This window comes from Planococcus citri, chromosome 5, assembly GCF_950023065.1.
Source record: "Planococcus citri chromosome 5, ihPlaCitr1.1, whole genome shotgun sequence".
NCBI classification, from domain to species: Eukaryota; Metazoa; Arthropoda; class Insecta; order Hemiptera; family Pseudococcidae; genus Planococcus; species Planococcus citri.
The window spans coordinates 29,315,563-29,343,219 of record NC_088681.1 but is presented as its reverse complement, the minus strand read 5'-3'; the positions used below and the strand labels follow the sequence as shown (position 1 = coordinate 29,343,219).

At 32.4% G+C, this 27,657-nt stretch overlaps 4 protein-coding genes and 1 long non-coding RNA gene across 8 annotated transcripts in view; 2 read left to right on the top strand and 3 right to left on the bottom strand.

The window, feature by feature from the left end:
- The window catches only part of LOC135848145 (arrestin homolog), a 216,332-nt gene extending 214,642 nt beyond the window's left edge, over positions 1-1,690 (top strand). The window contains exon 8 of the mRNA XM_065367951.1: positions 27-1,690. Within this exon, the coding sequence (XP_065224023.1) occupies positions 27-509 (483 nt within the window). The 3' untranslated portion in view covers positions 510-1,690. The remainder of the gene's footprint in view (positions 1-26) is intronic.
- Positions 1-2,320, bottom strand: part of LOC135848147 (uncharacterized) — a 129,379-nt gene extending 127,059 nt beyond the window's left edge. Inside the window, exons 1-2 of one of the 2 annotated variants that reach the window (XR_010559317.1) lie at positions 2,003-2,320; positions 1,696-1,929 (exon numbers count right to left, since the gene is read on the bottom strand). This is a non-coding gene — a long non-coding RNA (uncharacterized LOC135848147). The remainder of the gene's footprint in view (positions 1-1,695; positions 1,930-2,002) is intronic. The other variant, XR_010559316.1, reaches the window with a different exon arrangement.
- A 1,018-nt stretch (positions 2,321-3,338) lies between these two features.
- Positions 3,339-8,858, bottom strand: Nup133 (nuclear pore complex protein Nup133). Its single transcript, XM_065365726.1, has 23 exons — positions 8,603-8,858; positions 8,416-8,540; positions 8,156-8,349; positions 7,981-8,079; positions 7,690-7,908; positions 7,417-7,608; positions 7,212-7,344; positions 6,968-7,141; positions 6,739-6,898; positions 6,531-6,666; positions 6,285-6,441; positions 6,091-6,206; positions 5,901-6,007; positions 5,721-5,820; positions 5,372-5,491; positions 5,138-5,287; positions 4,859-5,063; positions 4,644-4,777; positions 4,335-4,562; positions 4,066-4,251; positions 3,885-3,988; positions 3,678-3,805; positions 3,339-3,606 (listed from the first exon to the last, which is right to left on the bottom strand). The coding sequence occupies exons 1-23, from the start codon at positions 8,698-8,700 to the stop codon at positions 3,461-3,463; spliced, it is 3,411 nt and encodes a 1,136-aa protein (XP_065221798.1). The 5' UTR covers positions 8,701-8,858; the 3' UTR covers positions 3,339-3,460.
- A 140-nt stretch (positions 8,859-8,998) lies between these two features.
- On the top strand, positions 8,999-10,173 carry LOC135846558 (mitochondrial import inner membrane translocase subunit Tim21). Its single transcript, XM_065365727.1, has one exon. The coding sequence runs from the start codon at positions 9,147-9,149 to the stop codon at positions 9,891-9,893; it is 747 nt and encodes a 248-aa protein (XP_065221799.1). The 5' UTR covers positions 8,999-9,146; the 3' UTR covers positions 9,894-10,173.
- Positions 10,174-13,453: 3,280 nt separating this feature from the next.
- The window catches only part of LOC135847353 (cilia- and flagella-associated protein 298), a 115,679-nt gene continuing 101,475 nt past the window's right edge, over positions 13,454-27,657 (bottom strand). For all 3 annotated transcript variants that reach the window (XM_065366827.1, XM_065366826.1, XM_065366825.1), the window contains one exon: positions 13,454-24,353. Coding sequence is in view for 2 of the 3 variants with exons in the window: in XM_065366826.1 (XP_065222898.1) it covers positions 24,243-24,353 (111 nt within the window). In the remaining variant the exon portion in view is untranslated. The remainder of the gene's footprint in view (positions 24,354-27,657) is intronic.

The window sequence follows — 27,657 nt, the reverse complement described above, 5'->3', positions numbered from 1 at the left end:
CATTTGTGTGCTTCTTTTTTCCACAGATACTAGTCATTCAACACGTCGACGTTTGCATGTTCTCAAATGGCAAATTCAAAAATGTTGTAGCCATGATCGACAGCAAAGAAGATTGTCCATTACGGCCAGGAGCCACATTAACTAAAACTTTCGTTTTGAATCCGGCCAAAGGTGTGACCAAGAACTGGATCGCTCTTGAAGATTCGTACGTCAGAGCTCCATCATCACTGGCGGCGACTGTAGTTTGTAATTCTCCCGACGAACGAAATGTGTTCGCTATTTACGTGTCATACTATGTGAAAATAAAAACTCAAGTTGGTGCTCTTGGTAGCGACGTCTCAGTCAAGTTACCATTTGCGTTGACTCCTTCTCCAGCCGATGCTGAGCTGCTGGACCAGTCTCCGGAAAGATACTCGCCCATTCAGAGCACATCCGCGGATCACGTAACACCCGGAACAAGCTTTGCCCAGGATATGATAACTGTCGATACAACGCAGCCAGAAAGATGACCTTCGATTGACACTAACCCTGATGAGGGTGAGATGAATTCCATAAAGACTAGACGTCATCGTACTAGACAGCCTACCAACGACTTAGCTAGCAGGTTCAATATACAAAACGCGCTATGTTGTATGATGTTCTGCAGAAGAAAAGAAACAACTTGAGAGTGTGTTGAGTCGAGATACCGAGTGATCTCAGTCGATATAATATTTTTCTTCACTGCACAATAATCATCTCATCGTGTTTCCAATGATCTTGTGCAGTACATTGAAAGAAATGGTACTTATCTGTGTTGTTTTCTACTGCGTTATTTACTTTTATTTTTCGTCATCGTGCGTAATCTATATTATGGATTTTTAAATGGGGAATTTTCTTCGTTAAATGATCTAAAAATATGTACTGTATTGTTAGACCCGTTCGCGTACGAGTGTTGTGTGAATATAGTGGGTGTCTAAGCATTGTTTTTCTATGCAAATGTTGTCCCGGTGAACCCGGTGAACCCTCACACAACGAAAGAAAAAACGCTTCGACTACGAAATATTAGTTAAATTCACGCTGTACCCGTACGCTTATTAAAACCGAATATCTCACCATGAACCGGTCTATTATTATAAACGATTATCTATATAGTGAGCTAATACAATATTTATGTTCACTGCCCTTTTTTTTTCTCAACGTGAAACGTTGAATTATGCCGAAGGTCTATCCAATATGAAACAAAAATACATCAAAACTATCGTTAATTTTTTCTCCTTTTTTATTAATCGACGCAATTAGCATAATAATTCACGCCAATTTTTAATTAAATCGGCAAGCTCAATATTACCTCGAAAGTCGAAACAATCCCCATATTCTTCTTTGTAATGGCTACGCGTAGCATCAAGACGATTAATTTACACATATCCCTAGCGTTATTGTAAATAAAATGAAAAATCTTTCTGTTACAACTGACTCTTCAATGTGTAGATAGATTAAGGTAATATTTATGTTCTAGAAATAGATTATCAATCATATGGTAATATAGGTACCTTTGTACACTATACGTTTAGCGAACCCAATGAATTCTATGTGTATTTTCCCCTTTTTTCTTTATATAATGTGTCGTCAATTTTCGTTAGTGTTTTTAGTACATAATCGTATTAACAATCGGCGAATTTTTTCATAATAAATAAATTTGTTTGAAAAATGATTTACCATTTTTTGATCTCCTGTTAGATAGATATCGATGTAGGGCTGATCGGAAGTCTCCAGCAATTTCAAACCGCTGACAATACTGCTACAAAAACGACAGGGTAGTGGGTACCTAATTCCATCCACATGACGTTTATTTTTTATGATCCTACAAAAGGTATAGTGATTCCGCCTCCGCCGTAGTATTTCAAAGTTGGTATGTCCATTTCGACGAAGCATCAAAGAGTTGACATTGATCTGAAATAAGTAATTCAAAATTTAAAATGCTTACAGGGGTAGTCAAAACGAAGCCATTACGAATCTACGATACCTTATTCTATTCTATTAGTTATCAAAGGTACCGTAGAGGAGTCCATAAAGTCAATACCTAAGCTTTTCACCAGCATATAAAATGATTAAAAAAATTGAACAGAACAAACGAAAAATCACACCGGAAGAAAATTTTGATCATTTCTAGATACACGCCGAACCTCGAAACTGATGAATGTGCATCTGCAATATTATGTTGCACTGTATACTGAAAGTGAAAGTGAAAGTTAAACTTGAAACCAATACCAAACTCCGATGCTTTCTTTCGTACCTGTTTCTTGTTTCTTATCACCATTCTACAATATTATAATGGCGGCAAAACAAGCCTACCGGGTGACTAAGAATAAGGGATTTCGGTAACTTGGCGTTCATTTTTGTAAGTATTTTGTTCAGAGCACAATATCGTTCTGTTCAGGTAATGGTAAATGTTCTAATGTTCAGAAAATTTTATTGTTTATCGTTCTGTTCGTAGTGTTCTGTTATGTTCTGTTCACCAGCCCTGTTAAAAAATGAGTCGTCGCTTCGTCAAATTTTTGAGTTTTTCATTTTATTTTTTTTCTAATCAAAAGTCGTCAAAAGTTCAAAACGTGAAATTCGATTCGGACCACGTTCCACAGAGTGCGCTAGCGTTGCGGTTCGTGATTGGCCAGTGATAGTGCTTCGTTGTTTACCTTTTCAAATTTTCTTATAACGAAATTTGGCGGAAGCCGGAAATTGGCTAGTTTCTGATCAAAAATTGGCAAAATTGCCCAAAAATCTCGTTTTGTTGACAAAAACTACCCAAAAGCCTTTATTTTTTTACAAAAATTGCCAACTAATGTCTTACCTTTTTGTCAATATTATCAAAAAATATATATATACCTACATATATACATATAAATCTAATATGTATCATGAAATTGCAACGAAGTCTCTCACTTTTTCGACAAAATTTTTAAAAAATTCTGTTTTTTTACAAAATGGCTAAAAAAAATTGTTTTTTACATAAACTTACTTTTTTTAAAAAGTGGTAAAATTTTTTAGTTTCCTGTAACAAAATAACTGAAAATTATCGCTTTTTTGAAAAAAATTTTGATAAACACTCGAATTTTCTCCCATTTGAATTTGTCAGTAATACGAATACGATTGATTTTTTATGGTATTATACTCTAAAAAATTACTTTTTCAAGCAAGAAGTGCTCAGCACTCTGATTTTTTAAACAAAAATTGCAAAAAATATCACTTACAAGAGAACCTCTTGAGGAAAGAAACCTAATTGCGATACCTGTCCTAGCTTATCAGAAGATGAGATGATTTTATTCAAATAAAAAACTTGAATCTCGAGGAAAAAAACAGTGTAAAACAAAAAAATCTCGTAAATTTATTGTTCTCTATAAAAAAAACACACACACAAATGATACAAAAAAGAGTTTACAAATCATAAATATTCAGCGTAAGTGGAGACAAGAAAAATCATGGTTTAGGACATGTTTTGACGCGCGGAATAATATTCGTATCCAATTTTCATCAAGTATTGAAACGTTTTATTATGCCTCAATTCTCCTAGATCTTCGGATTCGATGATTTTCTCCAGTTCTTCAGGCAGAAAATCCAAAACTCGAGTATCTTGACAAAACAAACACAACAAGATTAGCAAGTGAATGACGTATGATTCGAGAAATAGAACAGATATTTACCTTTTCCCAAGCTGAAACTCACAATCTTGAAGAATAAGAAATTGTGAATATATTCGATTGGATCATTTGTATCGATTTCTTCTTCGGGCCAGGTATCTCTCAAGATCGCTTTACACCATAACTCGTGCCTTCGTATGAACAAAACAAAACATTGTAAGAAACATTACAAAAAAAAATTCTCAATAACTTCTATAGTAGATAACCAACCTTAAATCTTTTTTTTCAATTTCATCATCCACGAAATGAAGTAAATCTAAGCCTTTGATGAAATCGAGTTCGGTAGCCGATGTATTCTCGTCGCAAACGTAAAACTGCACAAAAACCAGAAGAAACAAGTTTTACTTTGAAATATACAAATAATAACCCATCGAATCTGCATTTTACTTACCCTAATCAATTCAGCGGGTAAAAATACTCTCATCGTATCAAAATCATAACCGAAAGCCGATAACACTACTTCGGGCAATTCTTCTTGATAGCCGATCAACGCCAATTCTTTATTAACTTTTTCCATAATATTGGCATCGTTATTGGAAGACGCTAACAAAGCTAATTTACCCAGTGTAAGCATACTCTGCAAAATAATTATTAAAAAATTAAAATACGTAATTTCAAAATATCGTTAGTTTCATCCATGCTGAAACAATTCGAAATTACCTTTTTACGTTTCAATAGTTCAATTTCTCGGAATGCTAAATTTAACAAAACATCGGCAGCTTCTTCGAATTTATTAACGAACACAGCGTGTAACCAAGCTAAACTGAGATGATCGGCTAAAAATCTGCTCAAGGCTTGTTGATGTTTTTTATTCGAACGAAACTGGCTTAATAATTTGCCTTGTTTTTTCTCGCGAATATACCAAGTGAATAGAAACTGAGCGAAATCCTGCAAAATGAATCGAAAATTGGAATAAGACCATAATAATCAAATTTTGGAAGACGAAAAAAATGAAAAATCTGGGCAAACCTTTTTCTCGTATTTATCCATATAAAACATCAGTCTGTCTTCATCGTCAGTTTTATCGCAAATTTTCACCAATACAGTAAAATCTAAATATTTTTCAGCTAACGACGCAGCTGGTTCGAATTCACCTACGTCGTCTGTAGAATAAATAAAACAAGCGATTAAATACATACATGCACATCGGAAAACTTTTACACTCAGTAGAAGTATGTACTTACATAAAGCTTGTATCAAATTCAATCTTTCATTTTCGTATTGATTTAATAAAAACTCGTGGCGGACTTTACGATTGGAAACGCTTTCTACGTGAATTTTCCATCCTTCCAGAATAATGCTATCAATAGAGACGAGCTGATTGAGTAATTCTTGACGTTGAGTCAACGCTGAAGCAAGTTTCACTCCGTATTTCATCGTGAGATCCGACTAAAACAGAGAATTAAAACAGATTACGTAGAATAAGAGCGAAATAAATTAGCAAATGTAGAAGTAATGCTTACTTGTAACAATAAAGCGTCTTTTAGTCCATTCAAACCAGGTGCAGCAGTCCATGAAAGCATTTCTGTGCTGAAATTCGACATAATCGAAGCATCCGGCACGAAAACTATGCCTTTTTCTTGTCTAAATTGAGATATTTCTTCGAGAACTTTCTGCAAAATTTATCAAGACCAATCAAGAAAACCATGAATTGTAAAGTACGCATAAGTGAACAATGAACATGAATTGATTAGTACCAGTAAAATTGTATTCGTGTTGCTGATCGTTTTACCAACGCTTTGTAGGCTGTGATCTGCACAGACGAATTCTTCGCAGTAATTACACAGTTGGATTAATGCTTTGTGGACAATGCTAACCTGAAAATTTTTATAACAAAAAAATTAAAATTCAACCATTTTTAAAAAATTACAGTCATACAATGTCAACTCGACAAAATTTGAAATTCCAAAAATTATTTTCCAAGTTCATTTTTATTTGAAAAAAATTTATGATCTAGATCGGTAAATGATTTTTGTGAACTGTCATAAAAGTAGGGCCTTCTAACTTATTAAAACATTAAATATAAGTAAACTTTTAAAATCATACTTTTCTATAAAATAAATCGTAAATTGTTAATCCACCAACAGGAGTCATATCATTCTGTTTGACTACTTCCTTAATCACAGCTTCCAAAATCTGCGGATATCTGCAGCAAAAAAAAATCAGTACTACGGTCAGAAAATTGACATGTTACGAGAGTAAAAAAAATTGAACACCAATGCTTACTTATTTTGTAATTTTCTCAGTACAAGAGCAGCTATTAATTTCTCGGCTTGTTCGGCAAATATGTAAGTAGTAGCCATTACAACGTTATTCCATGTAACCGCTCCCAACTGCAAATTAAACATACAAGCGTATCATTTCAGTGATACAATGAAACATTATTCAATACAGTTCTTTAAATTGATAAACGTACTCGTCCCCATAATCCCATCTCTCGCATGAACGATATAAACCAATCCAGAGCTTGTTGTTTTTCTTCCAGTTGACTTTGAATTTGTAACGACAAAGTGCTGTTTAGATTAATTTTCTCTGCAATAAATGATAACGAATGAACTTTACGCTCGTATAAATTACTGTAGTTGAGTTGAAATAAATGCCAAGGTTTACCTGAAGATTTAATATCAGCCCATCGAGGATCTTTGGCAGGAACGTCATCGATCAAGTCAAGACTAACTTTAATAGCTACTAAGTCCAGAGCCGAATCAACCTGAGGAGATGTTTCTTCTACCGGAAAAATTTCTTTTATCATTGCCTTAGCCTGATTCTGAAATTAAATTTCAACGTTACCTATCGTTAATCGAATATACTCTTCGAAGAAAATTGACAAATACAATCACATGGCCGAACACATACCGATTTTTTGCTAACATAATACAAAAAGGCCGCTTTTAGGCAAGCGTTGGTATCTTTGTTGAGTGTAATATCCGCGACATCGGATTCTTGAAATTGTGAATCGGATAGAATAGATGGATCAAAGCTAGCAGAAGAACTGAAAATAAAATAATTAATATACAACCGATATTCACAGATCCCAATAATGAACGAACATGAAATATCCTACCTGTTGGCCAAATCAAACGGTGTTATCAGATCCGACATGGTAACCGCGATAAAACCGTGATTACGTGAGAAAAATACTGGTATGCGATTTATAGAGACACCTCCGAGAATGTTAGCTTCCGGTATATCGATTTTATCAACTTCATCGCATCCAGAAACAGCTGAAAAAAATCACGCTAGAAATTACCCTAGAAGTAACAGTATTGATCTAAAAAGGAAAATATCTGTACCTGATGAAGAAACAATATGCAGATGATTATACATGTAAACAGTTTGACCACTAGTCAACAGATAGATTTTTTTCAAACTGTGATCCGATTGAAACAGCGGTAAATCGATATTTTTTATTAAATGGAACGACGTTGCTTGATTAGGAGCCGATGGTGCACTCACGTCAATAGTAACTAGATAATCACAATGAATTATTTTCACTAAATTTTCTTGTCAATAAGTAAAATATGGAGATGAATTTACCTAAAGCATAATGTAATCTGGAAGAAACAGCTCGATTTGAAGCTACAGCTAAGATAATGATACTTTCACTGTGAGAATCAAGAACTTGCATATCCAAAAAACATAATTCAACTTCGTTGTCATCGGAAGCATTCTGCGTTAAAAAACAATAACCGTTAGAAACATGATAGAAATACCGAACTCTATAATACACACGTATCCATACCCAAATATTCTGGATAAAATTATCCACCACGAATGAATCCAATTTACTTTCATACACGAGTCTTTCCTGTTCGCCAACAACCAACGACCATTTTTGTAACGTATGACTTGCCAACACAAAAAGATGGAATTCGCTAGATGAAGATGACACGACAGGTGTAGATGTTTCATTCACCACAATTCGGACCAATTTCTGCAGACAGAAGGTATTACTCAAGCACATCCGATTGAAAGTTCATCTAATTGATGAAGGAAAATATTTATGATAACTTACATTATCGTTATTCTGCATCATGTGCATGCCACCGAATAAAATGGACGAAAATCGTCGCCCAATACCACCCAACCAACCAGTGGGGGTAGAAAGAGGTCTACATGTGATCGAATGTCTACCACCGATATTATTCGTTTCTACGAGCAGAATAGTGGCCGTTGTTGTAGCCACAATGAATCCGATATTGGGAAGACGTTTGATTGTTTCACATTCTTGACCCTGGATCAATAATAATTATCATATTATTAACATTTGAGCACCACTGGACGAGATGTGTTTCAAATTACCCACCTGTAGATTAGCATTGAACTCGATGGATATTCCTTCGTTACTGATACTCGGCCAGTAGCGAATTAATCCTTCAGGCGACACCACGATACAAGAAATCGTCTACAGCGGGAGAAAAAATCACAATAACAGTTACATCAGACAAATAGAATCATTACACATCGTAATCAATGCTTACCTGATTCCCATGTGAGCTATAAACACATATCAGGTTCGAGGAATACGCTAAATCCGACGGTGGCAGAGTTAATTCTTTACACATTGAACCGAACACATGTTTACTACCAACTGCTTGCCATATTAATAAACGTCTACCGATAACAAACCAAGCCCAGCCATCATGAGATATCGAAGCACTGCAGATTGTACTTCCTGAAGAAACAGATTATATTAGCGTTTACGTAAAGCTTAATGGATTGAATAGAATGTTATACTGACTGTCTGCGAAAGCTAATGCTTCGGTGATTTGTACGGGAACCGGAGATCCGTAACTTTCGACATAGTGATAAGGTGTTTTGAAGATTATCTGAGTAGATTGAGTGGACCGGCCAGAAACACTTCGGCTGGAAAGAAACATATAAGTATTAGGATTATGAAAACTACTAAAATATGAGCTTCAAATTACCTCTTTTTAGGTGTATAGAATAAGCTGGACTTTCTCCCAGGGTGTTTTGATAACCGCGAAATGTTCTTATAACCTAAAGAAATATCACTTTCATCCATTGTTGGGGATGATTTGGAAAGCACATGAAACCGCAAATGAACTAAATTACGTATTTATAGGGTTATTATAGAAATAACGAATAGTTTTTTGTTTGATTTATGAAATTTCTAAAAATTTTCCGGTAACGGCAAGGCGGCAAAACATTCGATAAGCGTTGAGTAATTTTCACGGTGAAATATTCGGTTTACATTTCAGAGAGAAAAAGTACAGAGCGACTCTACAGGATTTTTATAAAAACTAAAAACATTCAACTATTTTCTAGTCTCGGCCGCTCTGTTTTTGCTTGGTACGCTAATTATTGCTATCTTTCGCTGTTTTATTTTTATCACTGAGTATTCTTGTACCAACATTGTTCCTTGTAATTCACCTGTAAACTAAGGAAATGATTCATTCAGTACATAATTCAGTCTTCAGTTATTTTACCTAGTCTGTAAACTGTTGAAAAATGCGTATCCTGAACCGAGTTTTATTCCTACCTCGAAAACAACTCGCTTTCCAACAGCTCAACACCGTCGCAAGATCTCATCGTTTACCATTACCAGCCTCACCGGAGCCCAAAAATACCAACATCTTTGTCCTTCTTCGCAGACCGTATTCGACTTCGAAGAAACCTGAAAACAAACTAGTCGAGAATGTATCCGGAGAACAGAAAGCTGTCCAAACAACGGTAATTGAAAATATCAAAGAAACTACAAAAACAGTTTCGTATTTAGGATTCGTTCTAGTCGGATTCAGTATCGGACTTTCAGTCATCTTTGCCATCTGTTACGAACTGTTCTCCGGTAAAAGTCCGAATAAGATTTACTCTAAAGCATTTGATTACGTGTCGAAAGATTCGAGAATACAGAACGTCATAGGTGATCAAATTAAAGGATTTGGTGAAGAAACACGACGCGGACGAAGAAGACATATCGCTCACGTTTCGTATCAAAAAGACGGCATGAATTTATTACGAATGAAATTCTACATCAAAGGTAATCGTGAGAGTGGTACTGTGCATTTGGAGATGTTCGAGAACGAGAAAGGAAAGTACGAATATCGTTATCTGTTTGTCGTTACCGATGGTGTGAATCCTAAAAGTATCATTTTGGAAGATAATAGATATAAGGCTAGTGCTACGGCTCAAGGTAATGCTGTAGCTTTCCCAGCTCTCAGTACGGATTTACCAGAGCTAGATCTTTCGTCTAAGTAATGTCAAAATGTAAATATTTTGTATTATATTTGTAGGTTAAATACTTTCAGTTTATTTTGATATATTTGTAATTAATTATCCGGATTAAGTACTTAATTGTGTTTCATTGTACCTACCGTTTTTTTTTTGTTTTTTTTTTTTTTCTAATGGAACTCCAGTGATACAATTTGTGCTTGTAGAGTTAACCTACATCTACTTAGTAATTTTATTACTCTCGATGACATTTCCTCGAAATACGAAATGTAATTTATTTGAAAAAATAAAATTTCTTGAAAGATGATGAATTATATTCTTTTGTGAAGACTTCCATGCAATAATTTATCAAGTTTTTTTTTGAATTCCTGATGAAACATAAACTATACGCAGATTATTTACCAACGAAAAATGTAATTTAAATCGACGAAATTCAAGATGAATCTTCCTAGTCTGAGATGAAAATTCTCATTTTATTACCCTGTTATCATCTCTGTACGTTATTAATTAATAACTCTTTACAAATTACTTTTATTTTGTCAAGCATTATGCACAGATAGGCTAAGCAGATAAAGCTGACAGAGGTAAAAACATCATTATACTACTACGTTTTAGATTTCTGCTCGCAGGTATTAGAAATTTCGACTCACGGTCATTTATATCTCACTTTTTTTTTTTCATGCAGTTATCTCAATGTACACTATTTGAATTTATGCAGGTAATTTGAAAATAACAACAATAGGATAAATCCCACCATCATCGCTACCTACTTGAAAAAAAATTGGTTTTAAAAAGCTGAAAAAATTTGGGCACTTGGAACAACTAGCGCGAAGTAGAAACACATTTTGCCCTGCTTAATAACTTGATGGGGGCTATTTATATTCTACGGATGATCGAAATTTAACCATTTAAATATTTATTCGTGTTTTAAATATGTAAGCAAGCAGATAGTATTTTTATTTTACTTCGATATATAAAAAAAAACTATACGAGTATAAGAGAATAAATTTAGTTTGCGATCAATACTCACTCGGAACTGTATATGCGGATAATTTTGTCGAGTTAAAACAGTGGTCTCCAAAGTCGAACACGTATGTTTGAAATGATTATTTCTGCAGCTGAGCGGTGTTTGTTTTTAGTATCAAGTAAATCTTTTCGGTAATCTCACGAGTGTGTTTACTCAGTGAGTGAATTCTACGTTTTTTAGTTGAATAAACTTGATAACGAGGAATTTATGAAATAATCGACGATTCTTTTTGGAGTTGCATTTTAATTAATACCTACCAACAAACGTTTGGTGGTGCAACGTTGAGAAGTTCTGCGGAGCAATGGGAAATGATAGCTGCTTTTGTTTCTATGAAATATGATTTTTTTATTCTCGCTTTTTTACTACATCGTAGGTACATGTATATACAACTTACCCATATTCAATGGTATTAAAAATTCATAAGAACCTTCGTGTACTTACACACGAGTCCTGTGAGTAGAGTAAAAATCTTCTTGAGCGATTAAATCGACAATTTGTTTTCATACCTAGACTTATGTTCAGCATGTGACACGAACTTTACACTTACCGATCATTGAATTTAATCAGCTACGAACGTCGTTACAAACTGGAAATTTTTCAAGAATGAGCAAATAAAAAATCGGAATTTTGTTCATGTTTTTTTTTTACGTATTTTAATACCTATCAGCGCTGTCCCATTCCTGACTGACTTTCTTGACCCTGCATATTTTGGTACCAACCAATAAAACAAACTAGGTAGGCCATAGAAATAGCTGTGTAATTAATTTTTGTCTCGTCGATTTTACCACAGCAGCAGCGTTCAGTAATTTGAAAATTTGTAACGGTAAATTTACCCCATACAAAAGTACTTCAAGTTCCTGTTTTAATTCGCCAGCATGTGGTTGGCCATTTAATTTGTCAGCGTATTTACTTTGGCTGACACAATTTACAATTTATTTCGCAGAGACAAACGTTCGTACGACGTTTCTTATTTATTTTATATAAAGTTGAGTTTTTAAAAGACCATAATTACGGTATAAAAATAATGGTAAAGAAAAGTAAGTATTTTTTGTAGCTACTTTTACGTCTGCAAGGTGGAATTTTTTAATTGAAAATTTTATTATATTTAAATGCGAGTGGAAAGCAAAATTTTTACAAGCCGTTGTTTCATTTCTTCACAGTTGAAGAACATACACACTTGAAAAAAAATATTAGGTACCTATGCCAAAACAAAGAATAGTACCTAACACTTGATTTTTAAATTTTTTGAAATCAAAGGATACATTTTCAAGACTCCTTTTACTGAGACGCAAAAAGAAGCCGGAATTTGGAACGAGAATGACGCTGAAAAAATAATTGTATTGTTTAAGCTTTAGAAATGAGAAAATGTAAATTAGATTCGTTATTGAAATACTTAGTTCAACTTTTTAAAATGAAGCTTGAATTAATCACTGTGATGATGAAACTGTTGAAAAAATATAGAAGATGAAACGCTGTACCTACCTATAGTTATAAAAATATTCAAATGTTTTAGGTCCTTTAGCTATAAATAAATTTTCAAATAATGCTTCAGAGACAATAATTGTTTGGGTTGTAGGTATTAGAAGCTGCTGATTTTGCTTGATTTATTTTTATTATTTTTGTTATGTTTTTTAATTTTAATTTTTTACTTCAAAATAATGTAATATTTTTTAAAAATTACCTATAAAAAATGTTTTCCAACTTCTAACTTAAAAAAAAAAACAAAAAAAAACATTAAAATACAAAACGCTTAGTCAAATGAATTCAAATGAATTAAACTACCTACATAAAATCACATAATAAATCATACTTATTCGTTAAATACTTGAATAATTTAATTACCTGCGGAAGAATTTACCAATTAACAAAATTTTTATATTCAAAACAACAAATGAGAGTTCTGAGATGCTACTAAATTTAGTACCGTACCATAAATTAATCTCAAGTAAACGTTCATTAAAGTCATATTTTTATAACAGCAAAAATATTAGTACATCACCAGGCTCGACGATATCGCGAAAAAATTTTCTTCTCAGGTACTGGGTAATGGGGGTAGGTGGGTAATTCATAAAAAATAATCGATTCAGTAAACCATCGACGTTGTAGGTACTGTAAAACACGCAAAAGGCACTATGTAGACCTTCGTACGAGTGAATTTTAATTCGAATTTTCTTATCGAATGAATAAAAAGTGAAAAAAAATAATAAAAACTTTACGTTTTTCCTTCGACAATTTATTCTTTTTATGCAATGTAAGTAAACCTTGCGGCACACTGGCGAGTTTAATTCTTACATCGTAAAATACCGTTATAGTTTTACATTTGGTTAAAGCTCGCGCGAAATGAGCAAATATACGCTAGAAAACTGGCAGTACAGCTTTGCTTCTTCGTCAACGAATAATTCATGAGGGTGAATTTTACACAATGAGGTTATTCAAACGAAATTTTAGGTACTTTTTTTTTGTAAGTTTCTTGGCATCAATTAGAAGGTACCCGACAATCCAAGTCGTTTCGTACTTGATGAGAAATATTATCTTTCAACTTTCTAAATGAAATATACTATTAATCGTTTGTCTAATTTTAATGTGCAACAGACTATACAATCATAGCATTTCAGGTAAAATACAAAAGGAAAACAAGATTTTGGTACGCTTATTTCGTAAAATTTGTAATAAAAATTAAAATACGTAGGTACATGGGAATTTTACTCGAGTGAATATACATTTTACATTGTGCGATTAATTATAACAAATTATAGTTTATATCACGATATTTATTTACTCATTTAATAATAATTTTAAATTTATGTTTAAGTTCTATGGCATCATTGTTATTAGAATGCGCGGTGTGTTTGAAGAACGTCGAAATTTGAGTCAGTCTCGCAGGAGTCTAAGAGGATCGTGCTAATCAAGAATGGAAAATTAATCTCCTGAGCTTCTGCATTTTAAATATCAATAATACATACTTTCAACTTGAGTGATGATTTATCAGTTTCAGAATTCCAAATAAATAAGTATAATCAAATTTATTATTATTATGCAGGCACATACGCGTAGGTATTGTAGCAACTTCACATTTTTAATAAGATACCATCTCGTGAAAATCGAGTAGCTGAGTAGGTAGGTTAGGTTAGTATAAGTTTTTGAGCTGAATTAAATATCAAGTAACAAAATCGAACTCTTTTTTAGTCACATTGTTTTATTAAATCGTAATTAGCAGCCCCGTAAACTTTTCTAAGCCTTTGAATATTAGAGCAAAGCTGGAATAAATTTTTGTAGGTAACAAATTTTTGATGATCAACATCACCCATCATTTCAAACCTAACTTGGAACTTGTCAAAAGTTTCCAAAATATGGAATCTCGTAAGTAATTTTCTGGATAGGCAACTCACAAGGTGGTTCAAAGTTTAAAATTTGAAATTTCAGCCTCAATTGTAAAAAGGGTAGTGATTTCCAAAACAATCACTTTCGTGATTTTTTCAAAAAAAAAAAAGTAAGGTAATTGAATTAGCAGCATATTCAGGTATAATTTTACCAAAGGGCTTTTCTAAACATTTAATTTTTTTTAATGCGTTGAGATTCACTTTTCACGTTTTATTTTTTTATTTTTTGAGGAAAAGAAAGTGAATGAGACCAAGAACCTTTACCTAATTTAAAAAAAAAAAAACAGTAGGTAGTGGTTCGCTTTTTTCTCCTATTTTTTTTTTAAATTCAAAACATTTTGGATTTTTAAAATTGATTTACAAAAAAAAAAAAAAAAAAAAAAACTGAAAAATTAATCTATTAACTTTGATTGTAAAACTATAATACATTATTGATTCAAAAACATATGTTCATCATATTTTTTTAATTGCATGAGGTAAATGAAAAAATTAGGACTTACATGGACTCATCACTTTTACTTTTCATATTACTTCTTGCCTCTTGCCTAAAAAAATCGTGAATTTAAATAAATATCCTAAGATATATTTTTCCAAAATCAATTTTCTTCATTTTTAAATAAAATAATCATAACATAATTGTCGAAAAAACTTTTTCTCATTTTCTTGGAACATATTTTGTGACCAAAGTGAAAATCTGAGTTTGAATAGGTAGTTACTAGGTAAGTACCTGATCATTCCTTCCACAGGCACTAATGGTTTTAGAAATCAGACATGTACTTACAGTCTTACATATTGAACATATTCGTGACTCGATTCTCGATTTTCATTCAGCAATTTCGATCCTCGTAAAAAACGACACCTTTAATAGGTACATATAATGCCATTGAACTTACATCGTAAACAATTTATTACCCTGATGTTTAAACGAACTTTTACACGTACAAATTTAATAAATCATATTTAGTATTTCTTATACGTAATATTGAGCTTTTAAACAACTTATACACGTAGGTAAAAGTAAACTATGAAAAAAAAATACCTATATAATACAAGCGTATAGTATAAATATAAGCCAATCACCTGACTGTAAAAAGGAAAAGAAAAATCAACTATAAAAAACGCGATATAGGTACGTAATAAAATGTTTTTAAAAAAATCAATTTTCTAAGTATGTAATACAGGATATTCGCAACATGTTGCCATCGCGTACATCCGATGTACCTATATAGGTATACAGAGGGAGGTTTATTCGAGATAAAAGCTGGGCTTGGTTTTCTTTGTTCTGGGAGTAGGTAAAAGAGGCTTCTGAATTTATTCGTCGGGTAACGAGAGATATAAAATGTGAAAATGGTGGTCCAATGTACATTTGAAATTCGATTATAAGTTTCGTTTCACGTCGAAGATTAAATCGAGCGATAAAAATTTACATAATGTAATAACGAGAGAGATGGAAAGATGACTGTAGAGCGATGATGAGAGTTACACAGTACGTATCAGCGAAACACTTTTTAATAATTCAATTCTGCGTCAAAAAGGCGTTTATAAACGAGTAGCAAAACATCACGTTGGTAAAATTTTCACGTCAATTATGACTGGGGGTGAATTTTTATCCTTGGTTTGGGTCAAAATTCACATATCGTAAATCAACAGTTGACTAATGGATGTATGATGGCTGTTTTATACGAAGGTGGTTTACAAATTTATATTCTGAACAGGAACGCGAGATGTGATGGCCGGATGGGCCACATGGATGATACGAAAAAATAAAAAACCAATAGTAATTTCAGCTTTACATAATGTCTTAATCTAGTAATATGTCAAATTAGTGGCATTAATACGTGTATTTCGTATTTCGGTCATTTATTTAGAACTGATAGGAAAATATTATAAAAACTGAATAAGTTTAGAGAGTCTCTTTAGAAATTGGTGCAGGTAGACAAAGTTTACGCTGCATCGAGTTACCGTGTAGTTGCAGATCGATTAAACTGAAGGGACTTAGTTTATGGTTACCTACTTCAAGTTGGTCTAAATAAAAAATACCAAGAGCTGCAGAAGTACGATACGAGCTGAGAAAAAATCTCAAGGGGTATGATTCGAGCTCCTTCAATTTAATCGGTCTGTAGGTTAACTACATTGTTGGACTATGGGTTGTCTAATCAACTTTCCTTTATAGAAACTTTACGATGGTATATTTTGAATAAACCACGTTATTTGATTATAAAAGGTGAACCTTTTTGTTTTTGTTGTTTTTTTCTTCCTTCAAACTCGTTGTTTTTTTTTATTGATCAAATAATTACTACAATAACACTGCTTGAGGTGTAAGGTTTTAAATGTATTAATATTTAGACGTGTTGGTTGCGATAATTTTCTGTATTTTTGTGATACATTCGTTTAATCTGGAGTGATTCTCGATTTAAAAGTAATCACCATAACAATATTCAAAAATAAATTTGATTTTTTTTTTTTTTTTGAAAATACGTAGGTTCTTGAAACTATTTTTTTTAATTCGAATTAAAATGTAAATAAATATGTAAATGGGACGACCATTCACAGGAAAAAAAACATCAATGGATTAATAACATTTTTTACGAAATTGATTCTAACCTGATTTCAATTTCTCAAGTACCTATTTTGAGACCCACTTGCAATGAAAACAACAAAAAAAATTGTAATGACAGTTAAAATGAAGTTGAGCATTAAAAACACAACAAAATTATTTTTTAAAACAGTATATTTAAATTTTTTGGTATTTTGGGGCCCACTTCTCTAAAACAATAATTTTGAGATGCAGTACTTTTGAGAACAATAATGCCAAAATTTACAAACAAATTTCTGGGAAAATGTTGAATTGTAAAGTTTTTTTCAGGAGGTAATATTTTAGGTTCCTTAGCATTTTGAAAATGACCTTTCAAGACAATAACCAAAAAATAAGCTATTTCATGTTTCTTAGAATTTTTTAATCTATGTACTTGTACTTACTTCCTCTGAAAAAATCAAAAATATTTTTCAATTTCCATTTTTTTTGTTTTTTTTGAAAAAAAATGGAAGTAAAAAATAGAGAAATACTATTTTTTTAATTACTCGTAGAATTTTTGTACTCTGGTAATTCAAAGTTCTCAGCATTTTAAAGCTCTCTTTTCGTAAAACGAGCCTTTTTTTTGTTAGAACAAAACTTAATTTTTTAAAGAAAAGTGTGAATTTTTTTGGTTTTATTTTCAACCCAAGATTTTGAAACTCACATTCACTATAAATGATTTGACGAGTTCAATTTTTCCTTCAATACTTAGTTGAGCTTTAAAAATATAGGATCTGATCAGGTCTAAGATGAAAACTCTGATTTGATTAGAGCAGATCTTGTCTGATTAGATGAATCAGACCTCACTTATTGGATCTGATCAAAACTTTGATCTAGTCATATCAGATGAGACGTAATTTGGATTCGAGGAGTGTTCGGGGTCTGATACAGATCTATTCAGATCTGACCTGATCAAATCCATCCAAATCTGGCCTGATCAGATTTATTCAGAGCTGGCCTGATCAGATCTATTCACATTTGAGCTGATCAAATCTACCTGAATCTGGCTTGATCAATCAAATCTATTCACATGTAATCTGACATAATTTTTCAAATACTCGTAACTTTCATGAAACTTTTGAATTTTTTCAAAATATTGTTTCTCGTAAAGTTTCTAATTTTCAAAACATTTAAACGACTCTGATTTTTTTTGCAACTCAATTTTTTTATTTGCTTTTTCCCAAGAAACTCGAATTTTTGCACCAAAATCTAAACTATACCAAGAGAACTTTTTAGACTCAAAATATTGGAAAATAAAATTATAAAAAATTCCGATGAAAATAAAATACCATCATATTCGACGAACATCAGCAGATATTTCACAATTTTTTTTCTCGGATAATGAACGTTTTACTAATACTCGGCGCTTATAAATTAAATCAACAACGCGAAAAATGATACCAACAAGATAGAAAGCTACACCAAAAAATGGAAAAAAAATATACGTTACTTTGTAAAACTTGTAAGGGAGAAAATTCTTCATCTCAAAGCAATAATGGAAACACATTAATTCTCAAGCTATCGAAAAAGTTTTAAAAGTATATGGTTAAGAAATACTCCTCATCGTCTGAAAAACGCCGAATACTTTAATATTTACATTTCGTCGATGTTCTCTCGTTCATTCTAATCCATTCGTAGTGGTGCTCAAAAAAAAAAAGCTCTCGTAAAATTCTCACGAAACAGGTACGTACGTCTATACGAATATAGGTAGAAAAAAAAATCACGAAAATGTTGTATTTTTATTATTATTAATTTTTTTTTCATCATAAATACAAACTCTTAGTTCGTAAGTCAGCTTATTACAAGTAGGTATAATTTATGTCAACGCTTATAAGCTGATGACGATCTCTAATGTAGTAAACATTCCAAAGCACTCGACTTTTTTTCGCGTTTTATAATAACCAGATGATTGGCAATTAGCAATACGATCGAGCGACCAATAAATAAAATATTCACAAAAGAAAAAAAAGGGGGGAAATCAAGGTAATTATCATTAACACACAGGTACATACGTAAATTAGTAAAGACAATAAAATTTCTCTTTAAACATATGAAAATAAAAAAAAATTAATCAAGCTCGTGTAGAAACATTTACAATAAGTCACTCTTTTTTTTTTAATTCAAAATTTCGAGCACTAAAACACGAAAAAAAAAAATAAGAATACTAAAAATATGGACAGAATTTTTAAAAATTCGTGGCAGAATACAATGAACATAAAATGGTGAGCTTTAAGCTATTCGAAATGTTTGTTTTTTGAGCATTTCTCCGCCGCTAGTTCTCCCTTTTTTATATTTTGTACTTTACGAACCGCTCAACGGTTTTGATTTTCCTACACGAAGTCTTCTCTTTATGCGTTAGTTCTTCAAAATACAATCTTTTAAATACATACTGATTGAACGTTGAACAAATTCAATTCGCTCGTTTATTCAACGTAACAAGTAATTTCAAGTTTAAGATTTAGGCCGGTGTTACACTAGCGAAAAGTAATTTTTTTCACTCCCTCGTACCAGCTTGTTCCATTAAAAATGATCCATTTTCATTTCAAGTCTTGAAACGTGGTGGCAACACTACTCAGATAATCGCATTCCAAAATGTACTTTTTTTTATTCAAGAATTACGATTCCTTTCGAGGTGCTTTAGTATTGTAACATTTGGGAAACCTGGCGCAAAAATATGAGCCTATATTTCACGAAAATTTCATAAATCTGCTCTGAGAAAATTTGAAATTCTTTTTCCTCCATATAACCATAGCATAGAGTATAACATAGTAAGTCCACTCGTTCAGGTAATTTGCATAATTAAACAATCTCACGTAAAAACCTCCTATTTCTTCTCACCAAATAGCAAAAAAAGAGTAAAAGTTGAAATTACTTCGGTAAATTTCGAACGTTAAAAGAAATAAAATTTGCCCGATGAAATTTCCACGCACGGTAGTAATTTTTCAACGGCTAAAAAGATAACCTACATTCAACTACAGTTCTCGGTTCAACATCCCCAATCAGATAAAAATTTTCTCACGACTGCAAAAAGTTTTGATAACACATATCAGCAACTCATACATCATTCAAAGCTTTTCAAAGAGAAATTTCCACAATATTTCAACCATACACGTTGATGTTTTTTTATTCTAGCTAAAATAAAAACCGAATCGTATTATTTTTTCTTCTTCGTTGTGTATGTTATGTCGTTGCTTCCTCTCGTCGTATGTATTCGAACAAACGACGAAACTTTTACGTTTATATAACTCGTATGAAAGGCACGTTATTGATTTGGACGACTGTTTCGCTTATTCAGCGTTCCTTCGATACATAGGTTTAAATTTAGCACGAAATCATTTTCTCTGCGAATTTAAGTAAGTAAAACACCTCTTTGAATTTTCTTCGCATAGCAGATCTACTATAGGTACGTTACTGGAACGACTTCAAAGCTGGCACAAACAAGACTGATGAAAAATTAATTTCGAAACGTTGCCTACTTTGCCCGGTACAAAATTACCTAATGGTCGAATCCTTACGGGAACATTTTCTATGGTGTTTCGAGCTCACATTGATCGTAATACTGTTCACGAAAGTATTGAACCAGTAGATAGAGGAAATTTTCTTGAAAATTCGCGATTCTATACGAGTGAAGTAATCGTATTAAATAAATTAATATTTTCTTTTTATCAAATACTTGTATCGGTAAAAATGCATTCGAAGAACATTTTTTTCATTTTTTGCTGAAGTTGAAGCAAGAATTTGAAAGAGAAAATTAAAAATTAGAGTTAAAAATTTGGAAAGGTGAAAATAGAATTTTTAGAGGGATGACATTTTTACCAGGTCATCTTGACTTTGAAACATAACTTCTGTGCAACCCTCTTTTCATATTATTCAACTCAAAAAAACATCTACACAACGATTACCCCTAATTGGCTCCTAAAAATAAATAATAACTCGTATATAGGTGTTAATAAAATTGCATAACCAGTTTGCCGTAAATACATCAACTTTCGCCACAAACGAAGTTGAATCCTTTTTTGTACCTCTAAATTATTTTTTACGAGTTTCCTTTGATTGTATGCTAAGGTTGCCTCCATTAGTTTCGTCCAACCCTTTCAAGATGTGAGGCGGGGGAGGGGCCCGAATTTTGAAGGCTCGTACCATGATACTGGTTAAATTTTGATCAAATCTGTTGGAGGGGTCCAGAGAAGAACAAATGAAAAGAAAAGTTGAAAATAACATTGAAAAATTTGAAAAAATTACGATGAAAGATTCATATTTTTTATCCTCTTTTCAATTGACGAATTTTCAAAATGTGATCTGAACGTATTTTGTAGTACATATAATGGTTTTTAATTTTGATAAAAATTTAAAAAATGTTAAAAGCAAGTGACCTACGTATTTATTAAGTAATTGAAAAAAGCATGAATCGAATTATAGATTTTTAAGGGCGCTCACTTCAATTCAATCAACAATATGGCCTGTCAACCAAAAATAACCTCACTAGAGTATGAAGGAGTTGAAAAAGTTCTGGAGAACACTAATTTCAATTTAGATTCTTTTTTTTTTATTATTATTATTATTATTTTTTTTGAAAAGAAAATCATAAATTTTTTTAACCTCCCTTTTTGAAGCTTGTTTTGGGATCAAGGTCAAATAATTTTCAAAAATCAATTCCGAGCACTTAAAAATCTAAATTTTGATACCCATGTTGCATTTTTTGAAAATTTTCAATCTTGTACTTCCCCTCTGAAGCTCATTTTGACGTTTGGGGTCAAATGGTCTTCAAAAATGAATTCTTCGCCCTTGAAACCTCCATATTTTTATACCCATATGGTAGATAGTTTTTGAAAGTTTCCAATTTGGAACCTCCCCTTTGAGCTATTTTTTGGGGTTTGGGGTCAAGTCTTCAAAAATGAATTCTGTACGCTTGAAAACTCAGATTTTGATACCCATATTATTGTATATTTTGAAAAATCATCAATTTTGCACCTCCCTTTGAGGCTGATTTTGGGTTTTGAGATCAAATGGCCATCAAAAATGAAATCGGTGATCTGGATCATTGTTAGTGCTCAAATAACCCCTTATTTTTGGAAGTAGAGTCCTACAATTCCTCCACTTCTTTGAAATAAAAAAATGGGAAAAAACATTCAAAAATTACCAAAATGTAGAAAGAATGGCTTGACAGCATAACAAGATTAAAATCAAAGATTGGGTTAGTGATTGTGGGAGGGGGTGGGGTATTCGCTAATTTTGGTTTCCATTCAGCACCAACAACAATAATTTCAACATGGCGATCAAAAGTTACATTTTTCTGTTCACTGATTTCAACTTTTCGACTCATTATTAGGCTCAACTCCTTTGGGTCTCGAATGAATGTCTGAATTCCGAAAATTTGTGAAGCCCAGCCTGAAATTGAGCTCCGAACACCAGTGTAACTGACAAAGAGTTCTGATCACAGAATTTTAAAAACATTAATAGGGGCACCAAATAGTGCATTGTTTCAAACTCCTCGATTTAAACTTTTTCATCAATTTTTTTTAAATTTCCAACGCCAAAAAGGGTCCAAATGGAAATTTATATTTAAAAATTTTCAGGATGGGTAGAAGTTTAATTTTTGAATCTGTGATTTCGGGGTTTTAAAATCATTTTTAGCCCAATTCCAAATTCAGTTCAAAATGGGGGGGAGGGGGAGAGGGGGTGGCAGCACCTTGAAGGAATTTCCTAGGGCACATTATTCAATAAGGGTGGCATTTCTTTGAATGACGATTTCTCAAAAATTACATGTTTCGATAAAGATTGAAAAACATTTTTTTTTCATCTCATTTTTAAAAAAAAAGCATCTTGACTACCTTGATTTTTTTCAAGGATGATAGTTGATAGGGACAGGGAAGGAAATGACGTACATTTTTCGGTATCGGCTCCAAAACTTGCGTTGAAAAAAAATAATAATTCTATTTTAGATTGCTTGCTGCTTTTGATGTGATGAAGTAATATTTTATGGACTTTTAATGGCATTTGTCTGGAAACATTCAGAAATGTTTAAATACCTTCGTTTACAACTTTTCTCTTCGTGACATTTGTTTCTATTTGAAAAACGTCTGAACTTTTGGAAATTTTTGAACTCTAAAAGATAGTTGTACAATGTACATAGATAAAGTAAGTACCTAACTAAAGGAACAGAAATTCTCAATCATGCTTGAAAAATAAATAAAATATTCTCAGAAATTATCCAATTAAAGTTCCTGATTCCTATAACTTATTTCATTTAATGACTAGAAATATTCAAAATCACCAACTATTCGAATCTATATGTAGAAGGCAAGTTGTTTTCTCGCACCCTCAAAAGATTCTCATACTTTCGTTAACTTCGTTCAAATCAATTCACCATCTCTACCAACTCAATTCTTAATCTGAACTTTATTCAAGCAATATTGCTTTGTTTTTGTTTTTTCCCTCATATTTTCCCACACACACTGTTCTCTTCAACTCCTACATCGCCTTATTACAATAAGATAAAAAAAAAGAACCTCTATTTCGAGATTTTTCTTTTCTTCGACAATGATAACATTTTCAAGACTGTGCAGTATAAAACGAGTAAATTATTCAAAAAAAAAACATCATTTTAGAACATTTAACCTTTTCTGCGTTGTTGTTTTTTTTTGTTCCTTTTCTTTTGAAAAACATAGGTAACCAAGTTCGTTAAAAATTAAACGACAACGATGCCTGAATCCACACACCTAAATATATCTATGTATTTTGGTCCCTTCGAAAAAATTTAGTACATCGAAACACAAATAAAATGTGAAACGAACGCCGCGTTTTGTTTCATTCTTTCTTTTTCACGAAAAATATACCTTGCTTAGAATTTCATTCGGTTGAAAAATCACAATACGCTAGTGTAACTCGACTGTGAGCAAAATAAAAAACCCCAACCACGTAGTAACATCTGAACACATCAAAACGTACAAAAAATATACACTCCTTAAAAATTAAAAGGAAAAAAATTGAAAGAAAAAAAAGAAAAAAATTACGGCCAAATTAAACGTAAATAGGAACTAAAAAAAACTATTACATCGTCTAAACGAAAGAAAAAAATCGTATAGCGAACGAAAAATTAAAAATAAAAGTAAGTAGAGAGAGAGGGAAAGAGAGAGAGAGAAAAAAAACAGAAAAAAAATTCTTAAACGTTGTGCATGCGAGATCGAATTTTGATAATACGTCACGCCAATTCAGCCTTCGAGATTTTTCAAAATACACCGTAAGTAAGTACAGCACAATACAGAAATATACCGTACTTTTGTAGTATACTTTCGTGTAGAAGTGCAAAAGGGAACAAAAGACCATGCACTTTCGATTTGTACATTTTTTTAAACTACGCATAAATTAAGCGGTAAAATTACAAGATCGTCCGTTCATTGCGCTTTCCACTTAATATCTGTAACACCTTGGAAAGATTTCTTCAAAGCTGCGCTATCGGCCCAGGAGGAGTTAAGATACACGTCGTCATCATCTTGTTCAAGTTTCTGCAAAACACAACAGAAAAAAAAATAATAAACTCTCGTAGGTCGATAAAATACGTAACCCCGAATACAACACTACGGGATATAAATTAACTCGCTGCCAGCCTCCGTTTTCCACCAAATAAACGCTTCCGCTTTGGTTCTCTCAAACATATTGCTATATATACACATAAATACGAAATCCGTACGCCGAATTACCGCCAGTATTTGATCTTTTAAAACCCCAACACATACAGATACACTCGTTACCGAGATAAATGCTCGGCAAACCATTGCGAGAAACAAACACCGGCGCCATTTTTACCTACAGCGATAGCATCGTCAGCAGTTTACTATATGGTATACGTTGTAAATGTGAATTTGGTATGCGAAAAATTGCCCCAGTTTACGTAGATGGTTCGGTCTTTGGAGCTGTATTCTTGAATTTAGCATATTTTCCAAATATTTTACCAATTGGTAACACTGCACTGGAGGAACGGAAAAGGCCCGGTTCACACGCGGCACAGTAAACCCCGATGTCCTTGAAACACTACATGGTAGCAGGGCATGGTTTTTTTTCAAGCCATCACATTACTGGAAAATTATGTAATGATCATAAATTAAGAGAGTGAGACAGAAAAATGGCCTGGTGGAAAGAAAATAAAAAATGTATCCTTCTGTTTCATCTTAGGGATGGCTGACAATTTTCCATTTCCAGTTCCTTAAAAATCCCAAAGATACCAAATACCAAAACAGGAAGGTACATATTATTACAACTCTTTTAGAAGAACTTCTGTATCAAACTGAAAAAAAAATATCCAAAGAGCATCCAGAGATATCTACACCACCAGGATAAAATTTAAGCAATAAACATTTTCTGATTTTCAGGTTTTTCAAAATTAAAGATGTTTTTGAAAAACTGCTAATAGGTCCATTTTATGTCTAATTTTCCTGGACCATAACTCAAGGGTGGATGGTGGATCAGGATGTGGGGCCACACAAGGAATCCGTTTAGGGGCCCAATAGTCCGTTTCATCCCCCCAACTCCACAGATTTTAAGAAGATCTCAGTCGCAGCCGTTGCCATTTCAATGAAACTCTCTAAAATTTAGTACATGGCTTGGTTTGGAGATGGACTTTTTTTCACGGATTTATGTGGTGTAAGTGGGGACGATCTTGACTCAAAATTTGTGTAGGAGAAGGTGGAGGGAGATGGAAATGGTCAAAAAATTCAAAAAATTATGATAAATTAATCGATAGGAACTGAAAAGTAGCATAATATATCCAACAATCAGCATCCAGGAGCAATCTGGAGGAGAGAAATCCAACATTTTTATGTTTTTTTTTTTTACCTTGAAAAATCATAGGTCACACCTCCATCCCTTCAAGTTGACTTGGGAGGCTTTAAGCAGTTCAGGAGTGCTTCGTCCTACTCCTCCTCTTTATCCCTCCCTCCCTCATGCCCCGATGGACTTAAGAGGCTGAAATTTAGAGATTGCATACGAAGGTTGCCTTAGATGGGCCTTTTAAAAGGTTTAAACTTTTCAACCTCTCCACACCACTTTCCAGGAACAAAATATTGAATTTTATCATTTTTCCCACAGTTTTTGATTTTGTGTCATCCCTAGAGCCTCTTCAAACTGACCTAGAAGGTCGAAATTCGCCATGTATACCTTTAGAGTGTACTCCAGAGAACCTTTTGAGAATTTTGACTTTTCAAAAGTATTTTCGCGCCTTATTAGGCAGTTTTCAATTTTTTATCCCTAATATCCCTTACAAATTGACCCAGGAGGCTGAAACAGCTCATAGCTATAAGATTATTTTTCAAAACAACGTGTTTATTCGGAGTAGGTAGATTTTTGAAAAACTACATCAGAGATCAGAGAAAAAGAAAACTTACTGGATATTTTATCAATTTTAAAGTGTTTTCAATTGTTTTTACGGCATTTTAAGAGTTTTTATCTTGGTTTTGCCAACCTGAGCTCAATTTTACTGAAATTTCATCAATTTTTCTTAGTTTTAATGACGAATACAATTTGAGTGATATTTTTTGACCAATTTTCAATGACTGTCCAAAACTTGTTTGTCAATTCAGGAATTTTTTACGGAGCTTTTCTTATGATTTTTGAAATGTTTCATAAACTTTTGTTTGTTTCCAAGTGTTTTTATGACATCTTAAGAGTTTTTATTTCAGTTTTTGTCGACTTTAGCTCAATTTTACTGAAATCTCGTCAATTTTTCTCACTTTTAATGACGAATACAGTTTAATGACATATGCTAGATTTCATTATAAGTTGATAATATTTTTTTGACCAATTTTCAATCACCTTCAAAAACTTTTCTGTCGATTGAGGAATTTAATTTTCCATAAAGTTTTGTTTATTTTCAACTGTTTTTATCACATTTTAATAAAAAAAAAATTTGCTCAGTTTCCATTTTTTTTTTTTTTTTTTTTTTTTTTAATAAGAAACTTTCAAGGTTAATTTTAGCAATTTTAATTTTACACAGTTGATTTGATACTAACTCATATATAGGTACTTCAATGGTTCTTACAAAATTATATTTTTATGGCATTGTTGCAATGTTGTTTCAAATTTCTGTCAACTTAAGCTAAATTTTACTTACATTTTATTAATTTTTTTGATAATTTTTATGCTGAATACACTTTTTTTTACCATCATTCTATTCAATTTTTGCAAGATTTCATTCTAATTGTAAGTTGATAATATATTATCAATCTTTCGTAACTTTCAATAATTTTTCAGTTCTAATATTTGAGGAATTTTTCACGGAATTTTTCTACATTTTTACAATTTTTCATCAACTTTGGTTCATTTGTAACTGTTTTCGTGGTATTCTAACAAATTTTTAAGTAATTTTTTTTCTATTTTTCCATATTTTTTTTCGAGAATTTTATCGTGAATTTCAAAACATTTTTATTCTACAGTTATTTTGATATCTGCTTCTGATTCTTACAAAATTGTGATTTTCACTTTTCAGAAATTTTCTGTTATTTTGAGGATAAAATTTTGAATTATTTTCAAGCAATTCTCGCAAAATTCTAAATTTTTACTATTTTTCAAGAGGTCTTCATAGTTGAAAATTTGTTATTTTCGCAGATTTTTTTGAACTTTTAGAATTTTAAAAAATTCAGCAAAACTCCAAAAGTATACCTACCTTAGTGCCTGGAATTTAGATTACAGTGGTTTCAAGACAAGCTCTTCTAATTTAGCTCGATTTCATCAACGTTGATATGAAATACGTCAGGTTCAGCTGTTTCTTTGTAAGAGCACAAAAACAAATCACTAGGTATATTATTCTTATTATGG